Consider the following 10,479-nt stretch of genomic DNA (forward strand, 5'->3'; position numbering starts at 1 on the left):
GGAATACTAGGCCTAACAGACTGGCCTGGGCCTAAAAGCTAAGCAAATTTAATAACCGGGTTGGACTTGGGCTTTGTTGAAGACCCGTCAACCTGGCTGCCCTCAGCCCATTTAGGATTTCAAGGGCATTTCTGCCGTATTGGATGATGGGGCATACTCAATAAACAGCCCACTCAGGCTTGTGCCATACAATCATAATGGCTGAGCTCGGGCCTGTTTTGTTTTACTTTGTATGTTGGGCTTGCACTAGGCTGAGGATATTCGATAGACCTTGGTCTCTCAAGACTCTCAACCCGTGTGATGATATTTTTGTAATAATATTGCGATATGCTCAAAATATGGGTAGCTTTGAATAATTATTAGGAAAATATTCTGATATTAACATAAAAATTATTTAAATTTTTAATAAACTAATTATTATTAACTTTGAAATTATTTATTAATTTACAATGGTGTATATATATATATATATATATATTGTAGAGAGATTTTCTTTATAAGTTGTTAATAAAATCCTCAAAATTTATAATTTCTAGAGAAATTCCTGATGCAAGAAATTCTTGACTGTTATTTTTCAACGTTTTAAAACTAAGTGTACCATGAACTCTTGGTTCGGATGATAAGAACCATCAATATTACCTCTTCTCAAATTTTGAACAGGGGCTACTGCAGAGAGCACAGTGGGAAATCTTGTTCTCCGTAATTTTCTGTACAAGTAGTGTTACGGGAAAAACAGAACCGGTCTCTCAGGGGAAGGATATTGCCCTTTGGAAAATCAAAAACTATTTTGGACATGAAAGTGTCCGCAACCCGCTCTACATCAGAAATTCATTATCATTAAATATGAGGAATGACTGAGGATTCAATTCAGACATGCTTCCTGGAATGTCAATTGCAGTGCTTTGGACTGCCAACCTTGCGCTTCTTAGAAATTATTTTTTCAGTTTGTTAGGATTGCTGTGAATTATTCTTTCTTAAAAATCAGGCCAATCCTTAGGTGGGCCTCACCACAGATAACAGTTGACCACCACTGAGATATCGTTAAGAAATCCAGCCCATCCATGACCTGAGTTCCGGATGAATTATAGGGGAAACCTGAGTTCTGGTGAGTTCTGGAATGGGAAACACACCAAATGTTCATTTGATGTGAATTTCACACTCGTTTGACAATAATCTACGTCCATCAAATATATAAAACATTTTTCTTCTCCCATTTTATGTGATATAGAATTAAAGAAAAGTATAAAAGGACAAAATATCAAACCAATACATTGGCAAAAAAAAAAAAACATACACTATTGGCACCAGCCCGAATTAAGAAAGACAGATACATTCATCAAGCTTCTATACTAGAAGCCCATCCCAAAATGCATAACTTTCTCATATAGTTCACAAGCTAGCCTCCACAATATTCTAATTCTCCATCTTTCCATGCTAGGAACAAGCCTTCGATCCCCAACATCAGCCGTGACATGTTAAGGAGGCCAAAGAACCTCACAAACACCAATCTTACAATCTAGAAATGGATAAATCATCTACATCTTACATACATATAAGGCATATATTAGGAATAATCATTGACCTCTTATGAAGCTAATCAATTATGAGCACCTGCTCCTACCCACTTGCCAAGTAAAAGCCATTATGGTAGGAGGAGAACCATAATGCACACGAAAGCAGTATGACTCGATTGCTTTCCGATGATGGCTGAAATAGCAACCGACTTTTCCTTTCTTCACTTTGCCAAGGACGATTAGCCACGAAGCCGCTCCAAAAGCCCAGTGAAATCATTCACCTCCTTATACATAAAAAATAATAAATACAAAATGAAAATAGAAGAAAAGAAAAGAAAGGAATGGAAGATATCTTTTTAATCTGAGGAAGTTGGGCCCATTGATCTGATGCACCAGATCATGAATGGGGGATTCTCAGCAATCTCCTAGATTAAACAATCCCAATCCTTCTATGTATATGCTAGAACTAGGCCATCAAAAGGAAATATGGCAGTGGTCCGCATTCAACTGAACAAGAAACCAAAAGGTAGAGAGATGTGACCTTTTAGTGGGATTTTCAAAGGATCCCCGTCACCATTGGTGCCCATCAGAGGAGGAACTGGTTTGGGGTGACCCGAACACTGCCCAGCTAGGTGGTGTTGAGTGCTATGGGGCCACCCTGATTTATGCGTTCTATATCCTGGCCATCCATCCATTTTTTTTTCAGTTCATTTTAGATTATAAGCCTTAAAACCAAGTGAGTCAAAAGCTCCAGTGAACCACACCACTTGAAACAGTGGTGATTGAACAACTACTATTAAAAACTACCTAGGGCCACTAAATTAAACGTTTGGATGAAGCTGATATTTGTGTTTTCCCCTTCATTACTCGAACCCTTGACTGGCTGTTGAAACTCCTGAGAATCTACCACCCAAGCAAGAGTAAGGATCCCTGCCAATCTACTTCAATTTTGGGCTTTTCTGCTAAAATAAGCCGAAAAAATTGAATGGACCGTGTGGAAATAAAACACATACATCACAGCTGTCACCACAACCGGTGTTGTTGGGTCGCGGAATTTGCTTCCAGCGGATGAATGTTCTGGTTATTGAACTATAGGCACCACTTACAAGTACTGGCGGGGGCGGGAAGTGGCTTGCGTGGTGTGCCACATACCACCCACCTTGGTGGTGGTCACCGAGCTGTATGGGCCTACCTCATGTGTTATATCTACCCACACATTCAATACATTTTGGAAAATCATTTTAGTTCATGAGCCCGAAAATTGAGGCAGATAGAAGGCTCAACTAGCCCACACCACAGAAGTGGGGATAATGATATCCACCGTTGAAACCTTCCTAAGGCCCATCATGATATTTATTTGTCATCCAACGTCTTTACAAGGTCACACTGACCTGTGTGGAAAAAAAAAATATTAGGTTGATCAAAAACTTCTGTGGCCCACTTAAGCTTCGGATCCACCTCATTTTTAAGCCCATGGACTAAAATGACCTCATAAAATGGATGGACGGTATGGATATAACACATACCTCATGGTTAGCCCAAGGAACTTTGTGACGCTAACATACCACATAGTTGGGTGATGCGTGGTACACCATCAGATCCGATTTCAAGCGCCCTGCTTAAAAGTGAGAGAGAAAGAGAGGGAGAGAGGGAGACGTACAACTGTTCATCGCTGTCCCTCCTTGCCCACAAAGCACAACCCATCTATAGCAATACTGAGATGTATTTTCCACCAACTTCACGAAATGTTCTAATTTCAGCGATGTGACGCACCTTGAGATGGTCATCTCCGCCGCCCCTTGCCCTCTTCATGAATTCTTCTGGCATTCCAACTAAATATAATTGTTGCATTGCAGCGAGGTGCTGAAAGCCATCTGGGAGCATCTTTAGCTTTGGACAACTGCCAATAACGAGATACTGTAGAGATTTCATTGTACCCTCCTCTAGTCTACTCCACTCTTCCAATTCTTCCATATCTGTGATAATCAAGGTTCTGAGCTTCGGAAATCCGACAGACGTGCAATAAATCTGCTTCCCTACATAAGCATTATTGAGACACAGGGAAACCAGATTGGGTAACTGTCCAAGGGTAATGAGTGGATCTTTCACAAATTGGCAATTCGTCAGTGCGATGCACCGGAGACAGTTGTGTGAACCAATCCATTGGGGAAACTCTTTCATCGCACATACCAAATGAAGTTTCTCAAGGTACTGTGGAGGCTGTGACAATTCTTGTAAATTGAGTTCTTGATCATAGCCCAGGCCCACTATTTTGAGAGATCGCAACCATTTCAACTGACTAATGGAATCACATAGTTGTCTACAATCTTCCCCTTTTACTTCTCCAATTGTTAATTTCTTAAGTTGGGTTAAGTAACCCAACTCTCTCGAAAAGCCACCGTCAACTGATGCACCTGATAGTGTTTGGAGGTTGCTTAAACTGGCTGTTTGCTTAGGCATCTTATAGAATCTCCTACCGGCTCTAAATTTGTTCAAATTAAGATGCCTCAATTTCGTAAGCAGCTCTATTCCAGTGGGTAAACCTTTCAAATGGGAATCTCTAACGTCCAGCGTCTGTAGGTTGTGCAGTCTTTGGAATGAAACAGGGAGTTCCTCAATCTGTGTCCTCCTCGAGCTCAAATACCGTAAGTGAATCAACCCTCCAACTTCATTCGGCAAAATCTTTATTTTAGTGCCTTCTAGATCTAATACCCTCAATAATTTGAATTTTGAAAACATTCTACAGAAAGAGGAAGACGGAAATTCCTGGTCGTTAAATAGAAGAAGTGACCGAGGATTCAATTCAGGCATGCTTCCTGGAATATCAATTGCAGTGTTTTGGATAGCCAACCGACGTTGCACTTCTTCGAAATTATTTCTTCGATTTGTTAGGATTGCTGCGAAATTTTCCTTCTTAAACATGTGAATAGCAATGTCACGCATGAGGTCATGCACTTGACACGCTTTCAATTCCCCTGTATCACGATGAATGACAGGTTGGAGCAGGTTCCTATCAATGAGCTGAGCAAAGTAATTACTTGAAACTTCTTCAGGTGTCTTTCGTGGATGTTCCTCAATGAAGCCCTCGGCCTCCCACATGCGAATCAGCTTCCTTCTCTTAATCACATGATCGTCAGGAAACAGACCACAATAAAAGGAAACAATATTTGAGGTGAAAAGGTAAATAGTTGTAACTCGTTAGCAGGGCTCGATTTAATCTTGCAAGATCTTCATTATCTTTCAGTTCCGAATCAAGATTTTCAAACACATCACTCCATTCAGCTAGATCAGTGCTCTTCTTTGTCATGAGGCCACCAATTACCACAATGGCGAGTGGTAACCCTTTGCATCTTTTGACCATGGCATTTCCCACTTCTACTAAGTGCTGCGGACAGGTTCCCTGAGTGTCTTGGTACATAAATGCCCTTTTTACGAAGAGTTCCCAAGCCAATTCATGAGATAATGGCTTCATTTTGTGTATATGCCATTTCTCATGGACAGGGCGGGCTGTATTTTCACTGCGAGTGGTGAAGATGATCTTGCTACCACCTTCATGAGGCAAAGCATATTTGACAGCTTCCCAAACACTAGTATCCCATATATCATCAAGGAACAGAGCGTACCTTTTTACTTGCAAATAGTTGTTGATCATCTCTGCTAATTTTTCCTCATCCATTGTCTCTGTATGATTTGGAGCCGCCTCCCGCCTGCTCTCATAAAATCCTTCAAGCATGCGCTTCAAGATTTCCTTCTTTTGGAATGATTGAGACACATAAATCCATGCATGGCAATCAAAACTTGTCTTTGCAGTTTTGTACACTTTCTTTGCAAGAGTCGTCTTTCCGGAACCGCCCATCCCCACAATCAAGATGACAGTACGCTGTTGTGTCTCCTCTTTTTCCAGCAACAATTTCTCGAGTTTCATGGTGTCATTCTTGAGCCCCACGATGTCTGCTTCTTCAACCCAAGAAGCTGCAACTCCAGGATCTCGATGTCCGTCATCGTTAGCAATTGAACTTCTCCCTTCCTGAAATGCAGCCTGAAACCCAAATCGATCACCTCTTTCTTGAATCTCCTTCACCTCCTTTCTAATATTTTGAATTCGAGTAGTGAATTGGTGTCGAACTTTTAAGTGCTTAATGAAGCAGGCATGAAAGAGAAAGCAGCCCATGAGTCCATTCTGAAGACGGCGTTGCGACTCCATTCGGATCATGAACTCATCAACTGCATCTTCGGCATTGAAGACTAAGTTCCTTACTTGGGTAATCCAAGCCTCCACAAGTTTCTCCCTCTCCTTTCTTCGATCAGCATCCTTTAAGAAAGCTCTCATGGTTTGGAGCTCATTCTTGATCCACACAACATCATCATGAAATCCAGAGAGAAGATTCACTTCATTGACTAGTTGCTCACCCAATTTTTGAACGAAAAAGGAAATAACAGCCTCAGCCATTTCTACACTCTCGTTTCACTTCCCACTGAATCAATGAAAACTTCTCCTGCTTTTGAATTTTGGATGGAGAGAACCCCAATTCCTCCACCTCTTACTTTAACCTCTCCTTGCTTTCTTCTTTCTTCAGTCCTTCCTTTATTCTGCACTACGATTACTGTAAAGAAATAAAAAAACCATTTAGGATCTTTTTTGCATTTCTTGGATTGTTTCCCAAATCCATTGTGGGGAGCCAAAGGAAACAGAGATGCAGCTCGTGACCTTAAGCTAATCTGGGCTTTATTACAAATAAAATATTAATGTGTAATTCTTATGACTTGTATCGATGATGATAAAAAGATATCTTCAGAGGATTTCTTTGGAATTGAATGGTAGCTTTCTTGGCCTTCATTACAAGTTTCCTGTGAAGATAATGAAATTTCTGAGTGATATAATATTTCTTGGCCTTCATTAACGTTTTCTGGTCTCAGTGTTTGGATGGTATGCCTAGAATTGGGCGATCCTGAAGGGAAATGGAGAAGTTATTTGATACACGGGTGGAGTGTGAAGCTCCATATGCATGCATATTGAAATTGTACACTTGGCATCCACATGCCTCAAATTAATCAGCCCAAATAGTGGGACCCACTGGGGGATATCCCCAGACTCAGATCAATAGAGATTTGTTTGTTGAACATAGAATATTGACTATTTTAGTTCTAACCATTCATTGCATGTCCTCAAAATCAGTCCACTAGGATGGTAAGTTCAGGGCCATTTGGCATCTCTACTAATGATAGCTTATTATCTTTAACATAGAATATTGACTATTTGAGTTCTAACCATCCATTGCATGTCCTCAAAATCAGTCAACTAGGATGGTAAGTTCAGGCCATTTGGCATCTTTACTAATGATAGCTTATTACCTTATTTCTTATTTCTTTTTTAAGGACAAAAAGTCTTTCAAAAAAAAGTTTGTTAAGTAATTGTTTAATTTTACACCTACAAAATTTAGAAATAGGAGATTTATTTCCTAATTCTTTAGATAAGAGAAGTTTAATTGTTATTTTAAGATTTATTTTGCCAAGAGGTAGACATTTTTAAATTGATTTTGGAACAAGTTTGATCATGAACTTTTTAAATAATTTCCATATTACCTTCTTCTCCTCTCTATGACCTCTCTCTCTCAAGTGTGCATACATGGAGAATGACAATATTGAAGGTGGGGCCCCACATGACAAATGACCCACAATAAGGAGGGCCCCTCATGATGGATTGCCCAATCAAAGTGTAACCTCCTAGGATCGATGATTCACATTAAGTGGACCCCACCTAATAGAAATCCACATCGAAGGTGGGACCCACATGATGGATGGTGGATGTTGATGCAAAAATCCAGATGTCCTCCTTTGACCACTTGATGCCTGCAAGAGAAGACAAAGATGGAGACCCTGGCTGAAGCAGGGGACCCTCTGATGCCAAAGTCACAAGAAAAACTAGGTCTAGTAAAACGTAAGGTTTTGGAGAATATTTTCTACGTGAGATTGTGTATACCTTTCACCATTAGAGATACCCGAAATTGATAAAGAATGCAAGATCACATGGTTCTCACCATCCGTTTAGCTTGAAACTTTATATATGGCCCGAGGACCACAAATTAATCTGTACACGTCAAATTTCAGCCATTGGATCCTTGTAGAAGTGGCCTAACGGATAGCCTATGAATTATTGATTTGGGGCCCACTTGATATCCTGGATATGCTTCAATTTTGGTTTCAACTCATTTAACGAGCTAATAAAACGGATTGACGGAGTAGATTTCTCATACACATCACAATGGACCCCACATGTACACACTCCTTCTTCCTTCCTTGTCGCTGGACGTCCACTTGTCCGTCCGCTGATCCATCAATGGCCCACCATCATCGTGCAACTAGATGATTGGAGCCGTTCATCATGTCCGGAGGGGGGCTATGACCCCACCTGGGTGGAAATTTTCCAAGAAGCAGTATGTATCAGATTTCAACCGTCAAAACGTAGGATGGACGGCAAATTCGAAAATCAAGTGGGCCGTGTCAGAAGCAATCCAAAACCAGCCCTCTCCAGCTAAAATTTCGTCACTAAGCTGATAGACGGTGTGGATTTCTCATATGACAGACACAGTGGGACCCACCAAGCATCAGCGCAAGCCGATTTCCGCACGCCCTGCGTCCGTGAAATCCGAACGCTGCGGGCCGATTCATGATTAAGATCGGGATCGAATCGATGATCCAGACCGTCAAAACTCTTGTGATGATGGTCCTAACTTTGTCCAAGAAGTCAGTTTTGATAAATCTGGATGGTTAGCCTCCCAAACTCAGGCTAAACACAGGATTTTTTAGTGTTTTCTTGATACGTAAAAATAGGGTATGCGTCCGGTTCTTCGGTTCTTTTACGCATTGAGCTATGTAAATTGAGTCGGTTCCATGACTCCAGTCGACCGACTACAGTTTCTATAAAAAGAGGGAGAGAGAAAGTGTAATGGCATCAATTACTGGGACGTCAGTGAGAGAGAGAGAGAGAGAGAGAGAGAGAGAGAGAGAGAGAGTTTGTTTTAGAGTTTTTTTATTTGTTTATTTACTGTTTTTTTTAATTATTTTTTTTAGAGATCCAGCCCAATCATATTGGGCTAAACCTCTTAGCTAGGGCTAAGAGGTGAAGCTTGTAGCGTGATGGGGTGATTTACGGCTTGGATTCATGTTTATGAACCGATATTGATTATAGTTTGATTAATATGAATGCTTTCAGTTTTTAATGGTTTGTTGTGAATGAAATTACAAGAGATCTGTGATGGCTTTATGTATTCCTGTTCCATTATTTTGATTGTGAAGTTAGGAAGCCCTGTTGCTCCCCATTGCCCCTTGGACATGGTCGGATGATAAAATCCCTCCTAACATTCATACATCTTCCTGATTGGTTGAGGATTAATTTAATTCTGTTGTTTACTTTGTCTCATGGGCATGGTTTTGTGATGGAATCATCTCTAATTCTTATACCTTTCATCTCTTTGAAAACTAGATCAAAGGAAGTTCAAATTTGGTTTTAGTGAGATATCTTCCAATTGGATGAGGATGAGACTCGAAGTCCGGTTGAGTTCGTGAATCAAGCGTAGATTTCCGATCTCTACAAGTGGATCCTCTGAATCCTTAGTTTCCTACTTTTGAATTCTACAAATTTTAGTTTCCTATTTCACCATTATTCCCTCATATTCATTCAATTTAGATTTTATCTTATTTTAGTTCTAATTCTAGTTACTTTCAAAATACATACAAGGTTCAATCCATGTGGATTCGACCTCGATCTTACCGAGATTATTACTACATCACAACCTTATACTTGAGGTGTGAACAAATTTTGGTGCCATTAGGGATTGACGGTTACGCTTTACGAAATTAATTAGTTTTGGGATTAGTTTAAGATTAGGATTTTTCTAACCTTAGATTTTAGGTTTAGGTTTTCCTGATTTTTAGAAACTAACCTATTTTTCCTGTTTTGTAGGAATATATACGTTCTAAATTGGTAGTATCTTTCTGATTTTCTATTGGTAACTTCTTTCCAACCCTCTCTTTCTTTCTAGATTTTTATTTCCTTTCTTAGGATTAGGTTTAGAATTTGATTGAGGGCTGCGAGTGTTTCATGCCCAAGTGGGCTCGTGATAACACTCGACGTCTCTTGATCGAAGAAGGATTGGTTGAGGGGTTAATTATCCATCGCAGACTAGACACCACTCGAAATCCCCTGGGTTAATTGAGGTTATGGCTGTAAATCAATCGGGAAGACGACCTCTAGGGATTGAGGAAGTCCAAGATAAGAATGAGGTGCATCAAGCACCCCCGCCTCGTACTTTACGAGATTATTTACAATCGGCGGGGGTGAGCATGCCCTCATGCATGGTTTTTTCAGAAAATACGGGACACATGAATATCAAGCCAGGGGTGATCCAACTCCTTCCTAAATTTCATGGGCTTGAATCTGAAGAACCGTATCTACACTTGAAAGAGTTTGATGAGATTATAACCACTTTATATTTTCCAAACGTGTCTGAGGACACAGTCAGGCTGAAACTCTTTCCCTTTTCTTTGAAAGAGAAAGCTAAGACGTGGTTACATTCACTACGTCCTAGATCTATTGGCACATGGAATGATATGCAAAGGGAGTTCATAAAGAAATTTTTTCCATATCATAAAACGAACACCCTTAGAAAATCAATCATGAACTTCGCACAAAGGGAGGATGAAACATTCTTCCAATGTTGGGAGCGGTTCAAGGATCTTGTCAGCTCTTGCCCACAACACGGTTTTGAAACGTGGCGCATTACGCACTTTTTCTATGATGGGCTGACATCTTCCATGCGCCAATTGGTTGAGACGATGTGCAATGGAGAATTTATGAATAAAAATATCGATGATGTGTGGGATTACTTGGATAGACTTGCCGAAAACGCACAATCATGGGACACATACCCAAAATTAAGTACGACTTCTAGGCCCACTGAATCAA

At 40.3% G+C, this 10,479-nt stretch overlaps 1 protein-coding gene and 1 non-coding gene across 3 annotated transcripts; both read right to left on the reverse strand.

The window, feature by feature from the left end:
- Positions 1-1,384: 1,384 nt before the first annotated feature.
- LOC131257841 (putative disease resistance protein At1g50180) lies at positions 1,385-6,664 on the reverse strand. 2 transcript variants are annotated; one of them, XM_058258755.1, is made up of 2 exons: positions 3,175-6,664; positions 1,385-1,798 (listed from the first exon to the last, which is right to left on the reverse strand). In XM_058258755.1, the coding sequence occupies exon 1, from the start codon at positions 5,962-5,964 to the stop codon at positions 4,648-4,650; it is 1,317 nt and encodes a 438-aa protein (XP_058114738.1). In that variant the 5' UTR covers positions 5,965-6,664; the 3' UTR covers positions 1,385-1,798; positions 3,175-4,647. The 2 variants fall into 2 exon arrangements, with proteins under 2 accessions (XP_058114738.1, XP_058114737.1); XM_058258754.1 differs by having other exon boundaries at positions 1,387-1,798; positions 3,175-6,646.
- A 3,508-nt stretch (positions 6,665-10,172) lies between these two features.
- Positions 10,173-10,279, reverse strand: LOC131217880 (small nucleolar RNA R71). Its single transcript, XR_009157466.1, has one exon. It is a non-coding gene; the product is annotated as a small nucleolar RNA R71 (small nucleolar RNA).
- Between the last annotated feature and the right edge of the window lie 200 nt (positions 10,280-10,479).

This window comes from Magnolia sinica, chromosome 10 (genome assembly GCF_029962835.1).
Source record: "Magnolia sinica isolate HGM2019 chromosome 10, MsV1, whole genome shotgun sequence".
NCBI lineage: Eukaryota > Viridiplantae > Streptophyta > Magnoliopsida > Magnoliales > Magnoliaceae > Magnolia > Magnolia sinica.

Coding starts and splice junctions, on each gene's coding strand:
- LOC131257841 (XM_058258754.1), bottom strand. CDS start 4,613: ATGTGGGAGGCCGAGGGCTTCATTGAGGAACATCCACGAAAGACACCT.